Source organism: Daucus carota, chromosome 5 (assembly GCF_001625215.2).
Source record: "Daucus carota subsp. sativus chromosome 5, DH1 v3.0, whole genome shotgun sequence".
Lineage (NCBI taxonomy): Eukaryota > Viridiplantae > Streptophyta > Magnoliopsida > Apiales > Apiaceae > Daucus > Daucus carota.
Window position 1 is genome coordinate 35,561,114 of NC_030385.2, and position 18,959 is coordinate 35,580,072.

At 33.7% G+C, this 18,959-nt stretch overlaps 1 protein-coding gene and 5 non-coding genes across 13 annotated transcripts; 3 read left to right on the top strand and 3 right to left on the bottom strand.

Annotated features, from left to right (window-relative positions):
• The first annotated feature begins 371 nt into the window (after positions 1-371).
• Positions 372-17,496, top strand: LOC108222983 (magnesium transporter MRS2-I). 8 transcript variants are annotated; one of them, XM_064093402.1, is made up of 21 exons: positions 372-508; positions 864-940; positions 1,943-2,038; positions 2,189-2,243; positions 4,262-4,356; positions 4,818-5,010; positions 5,148-5,673; positions 6,227-6,345; positions 6,944-7,046; positions 11,219-11,290; positions 14,559-14,825; positions 14,918-14,947; positions 15,033-15,186; positions 15,400-15,521; positions 15,768-15,842; positions 16,066-16,281; positions 16,363-16,407; positions 16,493-16,537; positions 16,691-16,720; positions 16,824-16,943; positions 17,190-17,496. In XM_064093402.1, the coding sequence occupies exons 11-21, from the start codon at positions 14,589-14,591 to the stop codon at positions 17,292-17,294; spliced, it is 1,179 nt and encodes a 392-aa protein (XP_063949472.1). In that variant the 5' UTR covers positions 372-508; positions 864-940; positions 1,943-2,038; positions 2,189-2,243; positions 4,262-4,356; positions 4,818-5,010; positions 5,148-5,673; positions 6,227-6,345; positions 6,944-7,046; positions 11,219-11,290; positions 14,559-14,588; the 3' UTR covers positions 17,295-17,496. The 8 variants fall into 8 exon arrangements, 7 of the variants coding, with proteins under 7 accessions (XP_063949472.1, XP_017252490.1, XP_063949474.1 ...); XM_017397001.2 differs by lacking the exon at positions 4,262-4,356; XM_064093404.1 differs by lacking the exons at positions 4,262-4,356; positions 4,818-5,010.
• On the top strand, positions 1,534-1,746 carry LOC135146891 (small nucleolar RNA U3). The gene has a single exon (XR_010283985.1). It is a non-coding gene; the product is annotated as a small nucleolar RNA U3 (small nucleolar RNA).
• On the bottom strand, positions 1,997-2,067 carry TRNAG-GCC (transfer RNA glycine (anticodon GCC)). The gene has a single exon. It is a non-coding gene; the product is annotated as a tRNA-Gly (tRNA).
• LOC135146892 (small nucleolar RNA U3) lies at positions 3,836-4,048 on the top strand. The gene has a single exon (XR_010283986.1). It is a non-coding gene; the product is annotated as a small nucleolar RNA U3 (small nucleolar RNA).
• Positions 10,343-10,413, bottom strand: TRNAG-GCC (transfer RNA glycine (anticodon GCC)). Its single transcript has one exon. It is a non-coding gene; the product is annotated as a tRNA-Gly (tRNA).
• LOC135146899 (U4 spliceosomal RNA) lies at positions 11,856-12,005 on the bottom strand. The gene has a single exon (XR_010283992.1). It is a non-coding gene; the product is annotated as a U4 spliceosomal RNA (small nuclear RNA).
• Positions 17,497-18,959: the final 1,463 nt, after the last annotated feature.

An 18,959-nucleotide genomic window follows, 5' to 3' on the forward strand; every position in this document is an offset into this window, starting at 1 on the left:
TCCATGAGAATACTAGCTTTTGATTGGTGGATGGATAATAAATGTAAATGGCCCCCCGCATTTACATCAATTCCACCAATCAAAACAAGCAATTTTCATGAAAGTTGGTGCTTATTGTGTGCCCTTGGGCAGGCACACATTAGAAAGACTGTTTAAAGAAAGCAGGAAAAAGAGGTTCTTGGTGCTTTTGAAAAAAAATTATTGCAGAAATGTGTTACGAATTTTAATATCAAATCTCAACCAAAACATTAATTTTTATATTATACCTCAAGAAGTGAATATAAAAAAAATTACCAAACAATTATTTATTTCTACAAACATCATTTTTTTCCCAATAAAAAACACAACTATTTTTTTTAATAGCACTCCAACAAATCCTAATTCCCATTAAATCGGCAGCAATAAACTCACCCGCAGAGGGCGACGGATGATTTTATGCAAAACCGGGGAGATGAAAACTCCCCCAAACCCCATTCTTTACAGCGGCTGATCAAACTCACTGATTCCAGTAAGATTACCTTAACTAATTTCTTTTTTACTCCCAAGTTCCTTATACATAGTTTTTTATTTGAGATTACTGAGTTAGTTGAAACACTTAATTTTCCTTTTCAGGATCAGGTTAATCATAACGGCTTTAATTACTAGTTCAAATTATACTAGTTGTTAATGTATTGAATTAGGTGATAGTACCGTAGCGTTTTTTATTTGAACCAGGGAATATATTTCAAAATTGTACACGACTCCGTGTATAGGTTAGGATCGGTACATATATTTGGAACCCTACGAGTTTGCAAAGTCCAGTATCTTAGGTTGGTTGAGTTTGATTTGTCGAAATTAACTTTAATTATTGGTTCTCATTGCAGTTTATCAAGGTCAGCGAGATTTTGATTCATCACAAGCTTGACTACTAGGGTTCATTTGTCATGGCTCAAAAGCTAGGGTTAGTTATTTTTTGGGTTTTTGATTTGGATAAGAAGAACAATTTTAATTGCAGCATGAATTTCATGGTCCTGAAAATTTTATCATCTTGTTTCCACATCTAGATTATATAATAATTAGACTACAAATAGTTGGAATGAAATGATTGAAGTAATGAAAGCTATAGACCTTTTCTCTAATCACCCTCAATTTAGAGCACAAATTTCATTCCATTCCTTCCGAATGAATATTGCAGCCCAGATTTCAACATGCAACTGCTACACTCAACTTCATTTATGATGTTCAACTGTCTTCTATTCTGTATACTTTACTAAAGGACTGTCCACTTGTGTTTTATACCGTGAGTATGCGATTGCACCCTGTCAAGGTATTGAAATCTGTTTTGCAAACACACTGCTTGGTTGGTATATGGAGAAGGATTAGTAGTTCTTTTACTTCTAATGCTGGAATGTATGTAAGTAGTATATGGATCTTAATAAGAACGCTAAGCCGAACAACAAGTTCCAGACCTTTTTTTTAACAAAATTAGTACCAGATTGAAAGAAAAGAAAACTGGTCTCAGGAATTTATTGAACTTGTTAAGGCTTGTATTTCACGACCTTACTTGAACAGGATCTGTTCTATAGGCTCGTACCTCTGTATCCTTGATTTCTAAGGAGGCAGGTGACCAAGTCTGGTGGATGAACCATGACTGCACGACCAGAGCGTGATTAACAGCCCTGTGACCTTGTGTTGGCCATATGAGCCGTAGAGGATCGTTCTTAGCCAGATTCTGGTTGGGGTGGTCGTGCAGTTGTCTGACAGACCCATATTCTTTTTCTCTCTTCCCGCTATCGTTTTTTCCCCCTTTCCAGAGACTGTGACATTGTTTATAATCTTTCGTGATAATCATGTTAGGACAACTTGCACATTATAATGAGAGTGATTTACTTACCATTAGGTTGATTTTGAGTAAAAATGATAAAGCTCAGAGCAACAATTTCTTTTCTGAATTATTGTTCAGAAATGGCAGCGGACCCATCCAACTGCAATTATATTGCTTGTTTCATCACTGCTTTGCACCAGCCGGGAATCGAACCCGGGTCTGTACCGTGGCAGGGTACTATTCTACCACTAGACCACTGGTGCTTTCTGTGCACATGTGTTTTTAGTAGCTACATATACATACTTTCTAAAAAAAATGAAACAGTACAGAGACAATAAGAAATTAATTCACATATTTAGTAATTTATTTTTTTCTCCTCTGCAGAAGCAGAACCCCATTCTTCACAGCGGCTGATCAACTGACTAGATTCTTGTTTCAGGTAAGATCACCTTTAACTAACTTCCTTTCTTACTTGCAAGTTCCTTATACATAGTTTTTTATTTGAGACTGCTGAGTAAGTTGAAACACTTAATTTTCCTTTTCAGGATCAGGTTAATCATAACGGCTTCATTTATTAATTCAAATTATGCTAGTTGTTAATGTAGTCAATCACTAGGTGAATTACAGTAGCGTTTTTTATTTGAACGAGGGAACAAATTTGAAAATTGTACACGACTATGTCTATCATAGGATGGCTTCGGTACACAAATTTGGAACCGTACGAGTTTGCAGTGTCCAGTATCGTAGGTTGGTTGAGTTGATTTGTCGAAATTAACTTTAATCATTGCTTCTCATTGCAGTTATTAACACAAGCTTGAGTACTAGGGTTCATGTGTCATGGCTCAAAAGCTAGAGTTAGTTACTTTTTGGCATTTTGAATCGGAAAATAAGAACAATTTTAGTTGCAGCATGAATTTCGGTGTCAAAGCCTGATATTTATTCAACAATTGGTCTCGCTGCCTGCATCAATTTTTCATGCTAATTAATGAGAGACCATTCAGCGGAAGATTCTCTTTTAAGGAATGTATCATTAACATGTACTATGGAATAACATAAACTTGGTTACATTTCTTCGCTTTATTGTTCTTTCTGAACTTCCTTCTCGTCTGCCTTGCCTTCAATGCTGCTGTTTGACGAATTTCATTGTTGTGTTATATTTAATAGGAACCACCTCTCTAGCAAGTGGCATCCTATATATTTATTACATATATTTGGTAAGGGATAAGTTCTTCATTAGATAAATGTAGTTGACCTGATTTTACCTGATAAGCAAAGCTGACAGATGATTAAGCTAGTTAATGTGGAATTGAAATATTGTATATACTCTTTCCCTTATATAGGAAAGCTTGTGGGTGATGAGGAAGGGAATTATGCTAAGTACTTGTGTTCATAAATGTTGTTGAGAGTCAGAGGCGATAGAAACAACTATGCACGGGATCAATTAGCCTCATATGATGCATCTCTTTTTCGACTAAAATTTTAAAATCTGTTTGGCCAGTGACTGTATGGACATTGAAAACCTATATATAGTTCTGGCTGATTATGATGCTCATACGATTATTTCCTTTTGATACTAACATTTGATTAAAGAGTATTGAGTTTATCAATATTAAATGTTTAGATAATGTTCTCCCTTGTCATCTTTACCTATATTTTACCTTCACTCTGAATTTCAACATGCAAATGCTACTACACTCAGTTTCATTTATGATGTTTAACCGTCTTTTATTCTTTATATTGTACTAAAGGACTGTCCAGTTGTGTAACTTGTGTTTTATACCGTGAGTATGCTATTGTACACTGTCAAAGTATTGAAATCTGTTTTGCAAACACACTGCTAGGTTGGTATATAGAGAAGGATGAGTAGTTTTTTTACTCCTAATGTTGGGATGTATGTGAATAGTACATGGATCTTAATAAGAGCACTAAGCGGAACAAGTTCCAGATCTTTTTTTAACAAAATAAGTACCAGATTGAAAGAAAAGAAAACTGGTCTAAGGAATTTATTGAACTTGTTAAGGCTTGTATTTCACGACCTTACTTGAACAGGATCTGTTCTATAGGCTCGTACCTCTGTATCCTTGATTTCTAAGGAGGCAGGTGACCAAGTCTGGTGGATGAACCATGACTGCACGACCAGAGCGTGATTAACAGCCCTGTGACCTTGTGTTGGCCATATGAGCCGTAGAGGATCGTTCTTAGCCAGATTCTGGTTGGGGTGGTCGTGCAGTTGTCTGACAGACCCTTATTCTTTTTCTCTCTTCCTGCTATCGTTTTTTCCCCTTTCCAGAGACTGTGACATTGTTTATAATCTTTCGTAATAATCATGTTAGCACAATTTGCAGAATATCATGGGAGTGATATACTTACCATGAGAAATTAATAGAATTAGGTAGATTTTGAGCAAAAATGATAAAGCTCAGAGCAACATTTTCTTTTCTGAATATGTGTGTTCAGAAATGGCAGCGGACCCATCCAACTGCTATTAAATTGCGTAATTCATCAATGCTTTGCACCATGCCAGAATCGAACCCGGGCCTGTTCCTTGGCAGGTTATTATTCTACCACTAGACCACTGGTGCTTTGTGGGTACATGTGTTTTTAGTTGCTGCATATTCACACTGTCTTAAACAAATGAAACAGTACAGAGACAATAAGAATATAAATAACATATTTTGTAAAAAATTTCCAGGTTAACAGGTCTGGTAGGAAACTATATTTCTACTTGCTATCTACTTGGTGAGCAATATATTTCTATATAAATGCTGATATTTAGAAGATATGACAATTGACACAGAATATCTTACATCATGATGTGTATGCTAACAGTTCTCAAATTTATGTTTCCAACATAATATAATATTGTTTAGAATAGTTTTTGTTGTTACGTGTTTGCTCACTTGTTAGGTAGTCTTTAGGGTCTTTTTAGTTATTTATTTTGAGCCTTTACCTCAATTATTTATTTTCCAACATAATATAATATAATTTAGGATTTGTTTTTTCTGTTTATCAGGTCAGGTAGGACACTATATTTCTACTCGCTATCTACATGACGAGCAATATATTTTTATATAAATGTTGATATTTAGAAGATAAGACAATTGACAGAGAATATCTTTATGGAAGATGGTTCTATTGTTACTGAATATGGGTATGAGATCATATCTTAACTGCTTGAGATGCCGTCTATGATGACGTATGCTTTGGTAAGTTAATGTTTTTTTTGGTATTGAGTTTAGTATATAGTTTTGGTCCTTTTGGAAGACCTTGATGGTTTTGCAGAGTCCACTACCAGTCTACCACTTAGTTTAGTAAATTAATCGGGCTTAATGTTTGGATGCAGGCTCAAGTTAGACTTTCAACTAGAAAATTGACTTCCCAATTACTGGTTATAGTTCTGATGGGGATATCAGGGGATATTTAGTGATGTTGCATGGCCATCCTGACTCGAGATTCTGGTCTTTGTATGCAGTGGACTCTCAATTCTTTATTAAGTAGCGATTTATTATTAAAACTCATACAGTCTATGAAATTGTACATCTGGTCATATCTTGATTGATATATGTGTTGCCTCACCATATTCATCAAACCATGTTCTCAGAATAGTATACTCTTACAAACCATGAGATGATTCTCATAAGGAAGAATACTGGTAGAGGAGGCTTTGGAGCCAAAAAATAATAACCATGGACAACATAAGAAAACAATAACAGACAGAAAATAAAGCCAAGAAGCAGCATGATCTTTTTGAAAGTGTGTTCAGATATAGCAGCGGCAAGTTGTCAAGTCGATATCGAGGCCCGTGCAACTGCAATTTGATTGTTTGTTTCATCAGTGTTTGTACCTGCAGGAGATTGAACCCTGGTCGGGTATGTCTCACTAGATCCCTGATGCTTTGTGTTGAACTTTTCTATTTATTAGCTCTATATTGACGCACTTGTTAAAAATATTACAATAATAATTAGAAATGATAAACTTATGTGGGAAATAAATTTTATATGAAAACTTGATTGTTTATCTTGTTTATCATGCGGCTGGGTACTGTACATCTACTTGCAGCTACTCACAAATTTCTTGGTTAGCAAATATATGCTCATTACTGTTGAGAATTAAAACAGATGAAACAATTTGTCCATTAGTAAGACATGTCATAAAATATCACACATCATGCTGTGTATATTATAACACTTTTCATGAGTCTGCTTGTAGTGTTCATGGAGAGAAAATTTACAAAATTCAGAAAAGCTACTTGTCTTTGTTTAATTGACCCATTCCCAAAAAAAATATAATTAAAAGTCTCACTTGATTTTCATTATGAATAGCTGTCATTAATTAATTGCTTGCTACTTGCTTCAAACTACCGAAATTAGACTTCATTTTCAATTGATGTCAAAGTACTGCCCTCTTTACTCAAAATTTCAGTCTCAATAAGCAGCTGCACTTTGTTTAAAAGAATTTACAACCAGCACGAATTTCGGCCGGACTAAGCATTCAGGAAACTACGAAATTGAGGGAGAAGGTTTTAATGTCACTGAAAATGGGTATGAGATCATATCTTAACTGCTTGTCAAGCTGTGTATGATGAAGTATGCATTGATAACTTTTGTTTGTTTGTGTGTTTCTTTTTTAATAATTGTGTTTGTGTATTGTAGGTTGGGTCTAGTTTTTAATTTGGAAAACCTTGATAGTTTTGCAGAGTCCACTACTAGTCTACCACTTAGTTTAGTAAACTAATCAAGCCTAATGTTTGGATGCAGACTCGAGTTAGAGTTTCAACTAGAAAATTGTGTTAAAGTCTTTTGAGGTCTTCTCAAGTTTGGCTCTAAATTAAATAGATTATTAGCATTCGTATGTAAACTATTGCTGAGTTCAGTTCATGTTATATCTAACATAAGCCTGAGTAGTACTGTTCATGAGTTTTGATGAACATAGTTCTTTCCAACATTTGTTTCCTCTTTTAGAGTTAGTTAATTCTCTGAGATTTGTTTAGTTGCATAACATTTATTTCCTCTTTTAAGGTTAGTTAGGTTTGTGAGATTTGTTTAGTTGTGTTAGCCAGCTTGTTCACAAATTTATATTTAAGTTTCTCAGTGTTAATGAGTTGACTCTTTTTTTACTTGGTGCATGTTTTGTTTGTAGTTACGAGCTTGAGCTAGTCTCATTACAAATTGAAAATATATATAGCCGCCGACAGACGACTCGAGATGGAGCCTAACTGCCTTGCCCATGACCATAACTACAAGTATGTTTCGTTGCCCAAGCTGATGAGAATTACTTTTTACTCGTCTTCTACTCTTTGCTGTTTCACTGTGCTGCACTTGTGATATTATGATGTTCATATGAATATAGTACCTTTTTTATACTAATTTTGTTTTTGGAGTTCCAAATTTGTGAATTTTCATAAAAATGTGTACCCTTTGCTTCTCATATGTCATATGTTTACTGGAATTTCCACATTTTATTGCATATGCATCAGAAACCCTCCATATTAATTCTCTCCAAAGTGATAATCAGTAAACTATATGGGAAAATAGATTTTTTTGCCACTCAATTTATCGTGCTTTTAGAAACTTACCACCCAACTAAATTTTTTTTCCTTTTAATCACTAATGTTAGGTTTGGATTTTTTTTTAGCCACCAACTTAGGTTCGGATTTGATTACTAGCATTATGATAATTTTTTTGTTACTAAACTTATTGCGTCTTTAGAAACTAACCACTCAACTATAATTTTTTTTAATTTAACTCAATAAAGTCAGGTTCAGTTTTTCTTTTGTCACTGAAGTTAGGTTCAGATTTGATTATTAGCATTACATTTTTTGTGTAGCATTATTAAAATATAGTGGTAGATGCATTTGTCCAAAAAATATTATAGTGGTAGTTTGTAATGTTTTGATGATTTGATATATGTTTGTATCTTTATATATAGTACTTTTTATGTCCCCAAGGTCGTTTACCTTGGGTGATAAGAATTTTACACTCATTTTATAGTTTTTAAAATATGTAGTTTTATAAATAATTTTTTTCTTTTCCGAATGAAAATTCAGCATTTAAATTTTTACACACAAAAATAAGTTATGAAACTATGTTTCATAAGAGTCTTAAATTAGTGCTAAGCAGTAGAAAAAACTGTAAACTAATGAGAGGGAATGAGGGAGTAATAATAACATAAAATGATGCATTATAGAGAACAATCATCGAAAATTAAGTTTTCTTCTCTATTTATTTATCTTGAAAATTGTAATAAGATAAAGTTGTTAAAATTTTTGAAGATAAATTTAAGAGAGATCTTAGACTGAGCTAGTCTATTGAAACTTTAATAACAATAACGAAAGATGATGCATCATATAATTCAAATACACTTTATCTTATGAGAGAGAGTGGATTGTTTGAAGTCATTGATTTCATATTCATGATTTATTGAATTTTTAGAATTCTAATTACGTTTTTTCCTGATTTTAATTTTTCATCAGCCCATTTTATATTATTATTGCTATATATAAAGATATAAACATATGACACATCATCAAAATTACATACTATCACTACGTATAAATGATGCCACAATAAATTATCATAATGTTAGTAATCAAATCCGAACCTAAGTTGGTGGCTAAAAATAAAACCAAACCTAACATTAGTGAGTAAAAAGGAAAAAAAATTAGTTGGGTGGTAAGTTTCTAAAAACACAATAAGTTGAGTGGCAAAAAAATCTATTTTCCCTAAACTATATTGATGAAAACTCTTGGTCACAACTTTCAGATAAAGTAATATTTTCAAATGCAATCACTTTTTTATACACTCTACGAATATGAAAATATTTTATGATACATGTTTGTTCTGTCCATTAAATTTTACACCAACCATTATGATCTTAATTGTTTCCAATGAATTTTTATGACTTCTTTTTTGATTAGTGAAAGATTTTTACAAACTTAAAGTTGTTATTATATACTATGTAATGTTTTGCCTTGAAATTGTTAACATACATTATATTTCTTAAGAATTAAAAAACCTATGTATGTTGCCAATATTAATTATTCTAAAGTATAAAAATGTCAACCCGTGTTTATCTGATAACCTCGTTAAAGTGATTGAACTATGAACTATCTAGACATCTTTTTATAATGTAAGTATGCCTCTGTACCTCTGAATTTGAGGTATTGAAGTCTGTTCTGCAAACACAGTGCTTGGTTAGTAGTATATGGAGAAGGAATAGTAGTCTTACCGCTATGTTGGAATGTATTTGGAGCGTATACTAATCTTAATTAAAAATCAGGGACTACTTGACAGTTGGTGTCAGGTGAATAGAACACAAATTTCAGAGACTATTTACCAGTAGCCCTGTGACCATGTTTGCTGCCTTATGAGTCGTAGAGGATCGTTCTCAGCCAGATCCTTGTCTCCCTACCCCCCTACCCTCCCTCTCGAAGGGAAGGGGGAACATGCATGCATATATGGTCATGATCATCATGTTAGCACAACTCGCCTTTTCTTTTTACAGTACATCTGGTCATCTCTAGATGGATTTATCTGTTTGGATACCATATCATTCCCCCTTGTATGATCATCAAGTTAGTACAACTCGCGTGTGCATTATAGAGTACACTTGGTTATATCTAGATGGATTTATGTGTTTCTATACCATGGTTGACAAACATCTTATAATGGGAATACTATTGTGATGCAAAGACCATGCTTTTTTGTATTGCTTTCGTTCTTCCTTTTGTCGATAACACGCTTAACACTAGCACATTACAGTATACCAGGGCCGTCTGGGACTTTTTTGAGGCCCTGTGCTGACTTTAAAAATGAGGCTCTTCTAAATAACAAAACAAAATTTTAATATATTTAAAATAACAAGATATCATAAACTTAGACTACTACAACTGAAAAATTGTTTGTTTTTTGAGTAGTTAGACTTAAATATGTGTGTGGCGGTGTGAGATTTACTACTTGTATAGTATACTAGTTTGTGGGGAGAGAGAAGGAATATGAAGAGACGTGCATGGCTGGGTCTTGGGAGTTGAGAATTGATTAGTGTTTAAATAAAATAATGGTAAAAATTAAAGAGATATTAATATTATATTATATTTATCATGAGTATACCAAAAGATAGAAAGAAGTAGTCATAAATTGGGGGCCCTAAATTTTCATGGGCCCTGTGCTGTTGCACTTGTTGCACCCCCTCAAAACCGGCCCTGCAGTATACTTGGTCATATCAAGATGGATATATGTTTTTACACAATGGGTGACTGACTGACATTATTATGTGAATAATATATTTTATCACATGGGTAATTCTCAGAATTAAGAAAGATTTTGAGCTAAAAATATATGGTCCATGGACAACACAGTGAAGAAAAACCAGAACAGACTAAAAAATACAGCTTAGAAGCAACATTTTCTTTTCTGAATATGTGACCAGAATAGACTAAAAAATAAAGCTCAGAAGCAACATTTTCTTTTCTGAATTTGTGATCAGAAATGGCAGCGGACCCATCCAACTGCAATTTAATTGCTTGTTTCATCATAGCCATGCACCAGCCGGGAATCGAACCCGGGTCTGTACCGTGGCAGGGTACTATTCTACCACTAGACCACTGGTGCCTGATGTTTAATAAAGTATGTATTAGTTATATATTCAACTTTTCTTTTAAATACAATGCAGAGACACGGACACCTAAAAAATGAAAAGAATGTACCACAACAAAAAAATTCATATACAGATTGTTTCTTTTATTGTTTATCCTGCCAAGTAGAAGCTAATTGATTTTCAATTCTAAGCTCATTTATGTTGCTGAGAGTTTAAAGAGATGTAGCAATGTGTATTTGCCCAATTTAGAGTTAAGCATGTCACAAAGTACTATTCAATACTTCATATTGTGTAGCAGTTTTTTCAAAATTAATTTTTCCGCTTGATATCATTTAGAATAGTTATTTGTAATTATTTGTAGAGTTATAGTGATAATGTAGTATTGTAGTGTTCATGGAGCAGCATTTACAACATCCAGACGAGATATTAAAGCTTTTTGGTACCCCCTTTATTGTTTGATTTGGAAACCACAAGCAGTTCAAGAAATATTTTTTTACTAGTAGTTTTACTTGTTCCTTGATATATATACTGATATACATGCAAATGAGATCAGGGGTAGTTTATTCTATAAGCTGCAACTGTCAAAGACAAATAAGTTCGTTCATTATTACAGAGTTAGTTAGTAGTTTGTTAGGCAACAGCCTTATTTATATAGTCGATGAGCTACCTTTCCACTCCTTTCAAGTTTGTATCTCATATTCTAGAAGGTTAAGCTGTAGTTGATTATCAACTTTTTCAATCGCTTTTCATATCTTTACATGCAAGTGATTGATTAATTGCTCGTTGTTGTAGTTTGTGAAACTGATATTTCATTTTCAGTTGATGGCAAAGCATTTCTTGAGTAAGGAATGAGCAATTGGTTGGTTCCAGTGTTGGCGAAAACTGAAACGGGTATGACAGTAATTATTTACTGCTTGTGTTAATGAAGTAGGCAGTGGTAACTTAAATGTGCAAATTTACTCAGTCAAATAGCAAAAAATAGCGGCTATTACACTTAATCTTAGCTAAAAGGTCGAGGTATGCTTCTTTGAAGCTTAGCTCATGAACCTCTAAAAAATCAGCTAGAGAGATATACATGGTTAGATTTCAGCACGTGACGTTTTAATAGTAGTGATTTAATATGAGCTTGCTTGTCCGCAGACTTGCACCCAAGTTGGTCAGAGACTCAAATGATCTGAGTTTCTTCTAGTCCAGGTTTTTGTTTCGTTAGTAGTTTCGAGCTCCAAGCTAATTTCATACAACTCAAAAGATAAATATATTGCCACTCATGGTCGACTCTTTAGGTCCATTTACAAGTTGTACGGTGTTCTAGTTTCTAGATCACATTTGTTTTAAGCATCTGGAGAGTTGAAACAGTGAGCAGGTAAAAATAACCATATCAATATCGTAAGAAATTTATCTCACAAAAGAAATATACTTTATACTTTATGCCAAAAAGATTGATACTAAATTGTAGGGCAATACCAATGGGAGCCCTTCCAGAAATTCTCAATGGCACAAGGCAGAGCCCAGACCAAAGAGGGGGTTTGGAAATAGTTTTCAACCAGCAATTGACGCGCCTCGGTTAGTACCTCACTAGCTGCGTCATTGCCCCAAGCGCAAAGATGACTTCCTATCTTACACTTCTTCCCCTTTTAAACTGTGGATTTTGACATGCTCTTGTGTATGCCTCGATGTGGTATACACTATACAGTGTTGAGCATGTTTGCGCGTTTGCAACTTCTCATATCATAATTTATCAGAAATAATTTAATTTTTTTTATACAAATAAGCTGATTCCAATTTGTAAACCAAAGTCACCAAGAAACTTTAACCAAACAAGCCCTCATCAACATATTTTCGAATGATGTTATTTTTCTGCAAAATAACAAAAAAGGGTTGGACCTCTTCTCAATTTGTGAAGTCCTATGGTAAGGTTCATGCTGATTCCAATTTACTAAAATCAAGAAAAGTCGTTTCTTGAACCTTAAATCTTAGTATCCAAAGATTAAAGTTTAATTGCGATGATGGATATTTTAGTTGTAGGGTAACTCATTACTTTTTTATGACGAATACAGATATTACGACGCAATTTATCTCTCTGTCTGATTTTAAATTCTAAGACTTGATACTTTTCCCTCCATATTGATTTACACTGGCTTCCAGATTTTCTGCTATGGTAGGAAAAAAAAAGAAATATTTAATTTCTCTAATGTGTTCACGAGTGATATTTTAGAGAAAAAGAAAAAAACTTAAATATAGAAATAAATTTCTAATATATTTGTTTCAAAAAATTAAAAAGATTTGGAAAATAAAATAAAATAATCAATATTTTCTTGGACTCAGAAATATTAGAGTATTGTAATTATAGTTACAAGGAAACGGGTACGCGGCCACGTATCCCGAACCAGTTCGTTTGACCTGGAACATGGGTCGTTTCTGACCCAGATGGCTGTAATTCACGTCCGGTTCGTCAATTCCGGCGATCCACCCAAACTATGACAACCAAGTCTTTTAAGAAGAAAAACTAAAGGAATAACAGAGAGAACGCCCTCACAAGAACACACATAATTCAGATGTAAAGATTGCTTTTCGTTTGATGTGATTATATGCAGAGAAGAAGAAGAAAAGGCGTGAAGAAGAAAAGAAACGATGTGTGTATATCTGTATGTATATTTAACAGTTAACACTAGGGCTGCACATGGGCTGGGTTAAGTTGGTTTCAACCGTTTCGACAACCCAACCCATTTAGTTCGGGTCGCAAAAAATTAACCCATTAATATCAAAAAAATCCTACAACCCAACCCTACTACTTATGCGATGGTTTGGGTCGGGTAGGGTAGGGTTGAATGGGTTGAGCAAGCAAAAAAGTTTCTATAACAATTATATTTTTCACAAGTTAGGTAGCTAACATTGAATGCATGTGAAATAAAGTCCTGCAAGTTAAAAAAAAGAGAAAGTTCATACTACAAATTAAAGAAAAGAAGTGCGGCTAATGACTGGTATTAGTAGTCTGTTAATCAAATATCAAAACATAAAGATCATGAATATGAAAGATATATTTGAATGTATTATACGAGAGGAGTGACCATATCATTTACATGGTTTGTTATTTACAACAGCTAACAACAAATCTTATTAACTTCCTAATTAGATTGAAGTCAAACCAATTAGATGCAAGACTCAATACTACTACTATATACCAATTTACTCTTTTATAATAGTTAGAGCGGGTTGGGTTGGGTTGGGTTAGGGTTTCAAATTGGTAAATTCTGACCCAACCCAATATAAACGGTTCAATTGAAAATTAACCCAACCAACCCATGGGTTTGGATGGTTCGGTTTGATCGGCCTAATTAAGGGTTGGGTTGGGTCGGTTTATGCGGGTTCGCAAATCCATGAGCAGCCCTAGTTAACACTGTCGGCCGCCAATATAAAAGGACTACTAAAGCATACATGTGTTTGGGCCTTTCAATTGTCAAGCCCAATACATTTTAAATTTTCAATGTTCAAGCCCGATACATTTTAAATTGAATAAACTGTTAGTGTTCCAAATATAAGAAATTTAATGAATTAGCCTATTTTCAGGCCCAATAACTTCATAAATCACATAATAATTTCGAAATAGTTTTATTTCAAAACAGTTTTATTTAATATAATTTTAAAAATATGTTAATTAATGTGTAAATTATTGATTAAACTATGTATTTATCATAAAAATATTTAATTATACATTTATTTATTTTTCAAAATAACATATCATACCCGTACGTTCCGTCGTACCCAAACGTTCCGTCATACCAGATTCACTGAAACTAATGTTTCGTGTATCCGATTTCGTCTCTCGTTTCGAATCGAACCTCGACCCATGTAACTATGTAACTATGATTGTAATTTTGTTTTTTGTTTGACAACACGCTCCTATACAGAGCGTGGAGGAAGCAAATAGTATCAGTTGTCCATTTTTAGACATTTTAGTATTTGAGTATCCTAAAATGTATCTCGTAGTCCCATGCATAAAATCTCCAACTATATTTGTAGTTATCCCTCTGTATCATCACTAAATTTACAATTTTGCTTACACAAATATCACTAGTCTATCCCCAACTTAAATTCACATTCTTCCATCCATCAACCTCTTGTATCTTTCATTCTCTATGTTACTACTGATCTTTTGAAGAGGATTCGAGGGTGATATCATAGAAAGAAAATGAAAACAGAGGAGTTCATTCTGAACCCTCAGGAATCTCTGAAGAAGAAAACAACAGTCTCAAGAAACTGGATTTTGATAGATACGAATGGGGAAAGCGAGATTTTGGAGATGGATAAGTATGATATCATGCAGAGAGTTCCGATTTATGCTAGAGATCTTAGAATTCTCGAGCCCTTGTTGTCTTATCCTTCTTCAATTTTAGGCAGAGAGAAAGCGATTATTCTCAATTTGGAGGTGCTCAAGATTTTTCATCTTTTATACCAGTTCATCTTCGTATAAATTTATTTTATAGTATAATGTCACGAATTAAATTCTTTTGCTTTCAGCATATAAAAGCAATCATCACAACTGAAGAGGTATCTTTCTGATTTCCCATATATTTTGCTCTATGTAATTTTATCTTTTTGGTTTAGTTATAGGCCTTTTTACTTTTTTGTTCAGGTAATGCTTCAAGATCCTCTTGATGATAATGTTGTTCCTATTGTACAAGAACTACGAAGAAGATTGCCTCTGGGGAATCTTATTTCTAAAGGCCAAGGAGAAGACAAAGTGAATTGGGAAGCTCTAAATGACTTAGAAACTAGTGAAGACAATGGTATAACTTCATAAATGATACTCTTGTCATTTTTTAATCTTTTAGATTGAAAGTTTATCTACTACTAGAGATTGAGCAATATCTTGATCAACTGATCGGTGATTTAAAGATTTTAATTGTTCAGTCAAATTTTATTAGGATTTACTTTCACATACTTTATGTAGTAAATGGTAAATTTTGATGAGTTGAAGTGATCCTTTTACTCGAATGTAGAATTCCCATTTGAATTGCGGGCTCTAGAAGTGGCACTTGAAGCTATTTGTAGTTTTCTCGATGCAAGAACATTAGATTTGGAAGTTGTTGCTTACCCAGCTTTAGAAGAACTGACCTTGAAGGTAAGAGTAATGATTTACATTCGTCTAAATTAGTTTTTTTGTAGCTAAACTGTTTTATCCTTTGCAGAAGTTTTACATTATCCTGTGACTTTGTAATTGTATTGTTAAATCGACAATCTAATCTTGTTACAGATTTACCAGTATGATTATTTTAACAAGTGCTGAGTAATTGCTTGTTTCCAGTAAATAGAAATGTATAGTTACCTTATTCATGAAATATAAGAAGCATATATAACTGATATGCAGATTAGCAGCCGTAATATGGATTGTGTACGTAAACTGAAAAGTTCAATGACGAGGTTGACTGGCAGGGTTCAGAAGGTATGATCATCTATTCTCTATTTACGCAGGTAGGAAAAAAAAACTTTAGTCTTTATACTTTAGAGGCATTATTATTTTGTAACGAAATATTTGGCTGCTGCTAATGCCTGCATTATATGATCTCCTTGTTTTCACCGGAAATTAATTGTCTAGCATCTCAAGCAGGAATTAAATTCACCTTGTAAAATATGTATAAGCTGTGCCAAAGCATATTGGTTTCCAGGTAAGGGATGAACTTCAACAACTCTTGGATGATGACAGTGACATGTCCAAACTATACTTATCAAGGAAACTACATGGTGCCTCTTCACCGGATAGTGTTAACGGAGTTCACAATTGGTTGACTGCCTCTCCAACTTCAGGCTCAAGGAAAAGCAGAGCAAGTGCCATAACCATACATGGAGGAAACGACGTTGAAGAACTTGAAATGTTGCTAGAGGTTGTACTTATTTGATAATGATCTGATTTTTGGTCTGTCATAGATATCCAAAAGCACTTAATCATGATTGTTATTTTGCAGGCTTACTTCATACAACTGGAAGGCACATTAAACAAACTGACCGCGGTAATTAAGTACCGACTCAATTCCTATTCATAATAACCGCGTACTTTGGAACTTGATTTACTCATTAGATAATTTGTATTTCCAGCTGCGAGAATACATTGATCACACAGAAGATTACGTTAATATTCAGGTAAACAACTTTTTGATCGTCAATCATATATTGAAATTAATCTGCTCACATTGGACACAGTATTTAAGAGAAAATGGTTATACAGTACTTTGCATTGAAAATTTGGCTCTATTTCTTATGCTTGACGACCTTGATTTCCCATTTTTGTTTCAGCTAGACCATCATCGTAACCAACTGATTCAGGTACCCTAGTTGCATACTTGCATCTGATATCATATAGAATATACATTGATGTATCACAAAAGGGGAAGAAAAATCGAACTTTCTTGACACGTTTTTTCCTCAGCTGGAGCTCTTTCTGAGTTCTGCGACGGTTGCTTTATCTATTTACTCTTTGGTGACTGCGATATTTGGCATGAACATCCCGTATACATGGAATAGAAACTACGGATATCTATTTAAATGGGTAAGTACGATGTCCTATACATGTATTGTTCTAAAAATCGGTGATTAAGTCTGTTTTGTAACTCGTTGAAATGATTGAATCTTGATTATTCAATTAATTATTTAATTGATCTCCGATTATACCTTATTCTGTGTCTTCACCGATTAAGTATGATTCCCGTCATTTACGACACTACTTGTACGCAGTAATTTGCTAGCTGCAGCGCTTAAATGCAGTCTGTGTAACTCCCTCTTCATTTCTTTGCAGGTAGTCATAATAACGGGCATTGTGTGTGCTGCCATTTTCATGTCACTAATTATCTATGCACGGCACAAAGGTCTCATCGGAACTTTGTTTTGGTGTCCCCAGTAATGATGTCCAGGGTTCAATGCACACAATCAGTTAACTGGTGTTGATCTGTGTTAAATGCTTCTAACAGTGATCAGTAATTTCTTCTTTTCTACTGCTCATCTGTGGTGGTGGAATTTCATTTGAAAATAAATTTTTGTGTATTCGGTTTGAATTTTAAGAAATCAATTACCATGCAAAGATTTTCAATAATTTTTCTGAGTCATTTTGTCAAGATTTTAGTTCTCCTTCAGTATTTGAAATTATTCTGTTCAGATTTCGTGTTTTCTAATACGATGATATATTTTTGAATCTATAGAATAATAGACTGTTCATTGTAATTTAGAATAATTAAAATTTATTCATCTAGCCAAAAAGTAAATTCAGTTAATAATGTGAAAAATATGTCTTCTATCGTAATACCTCAATATACCGTAGTTTAAACTAGGGGAGAGCATGAGCCGGTTCGGCTCGGTTTCCGGGTAAAATCGGAACCGCAATCAGATATCCTCGGTTTTTAAAATCAAAAATCGCAACCGCTGGTTCGGGTTCGGTTTAAAAAAGCCGGTTCGGTTATATTCGGCTCGGTTTTGGTTATAAAACCGACAACTACAAGATTGAAAAATAACATGAACACAAATTGAACCGGCACCCTTCTTGCCAGATCAAGTCTATTAGTATTCCAGTTAATAGTTCAGAAGTGCAGAAAATAATGGATAGGCTTGTGCTTGTGTGTTTGCTGTTTACTTCTGCGTACTGATGCATTGTGTTTCTGCTTAGCTTTGCTGCAATTCAATGCGGTGAAGTAGTTAAGTAGCAATCATAATTTCGCTTTCTTTTGCTTTCTCCTGGCAATCGTAAGCGGAGTTCTTTTGCTTTCTTTTAGATCTAATATGAGTTTAAGTTCTTCCATACTTTCGCTAAATTTAGACAACTCATAAGTACGCAGAAGTGCAGAAGTCTATTAGTATTGCAGTTTTTAGCAAATAATGCAAGTTACTAGTTCAGAATTTCTTCCGATGCACCTTATTAAGTTTTAACTGTTTAGAAAAGGCTACAGAAATATTTAAATTAACACTACCGCAGACTCTGCAGTTACTAGTTAGGGAACAATTACACACTTTTGATGCACCTGTTTGATCAATAATTATAATTCTTATAAGTTATATATATAATTATAATTATATATATTATTTAAATTATCGGTTCAGTTCGGGTTTTTTCGGTTCGGTTTTTATAGATAACCGGAACCGAACCCATAAACTCGGTTCGGTTTTTTAATTTTCGGTTTCGGTTTCGGTTTCGGTTTCGGCTCGGTTTTTACCGGTTTCGATTTCGGTTCGGTTTTTTGCTCAGCCCTGGTTTAAACTAATCAAGAGAATTATTTTAAAACCAATTATAGGGCTACCCCTAAAATCTAAACCAATAATATTCGTTTTTTAATTTTTTTTATTAAATATCTGAGTTTTATTATTTAGAAATGTATTTAGTTTCACTTTTATAAATTTATATATTATATATTAAAAGTAAACATAATTGTAAGATAGGTAATTATTAAAAGTAAATAAGTTTGACTCTATAGTCACATATCGATTCATTTGACTATACAATCCATTATCTACTGATAAAATTGTGAGATTCTTTGTGAACACAATAAATTTTCTTTTGCCATGAGGTTATTTCCCACGG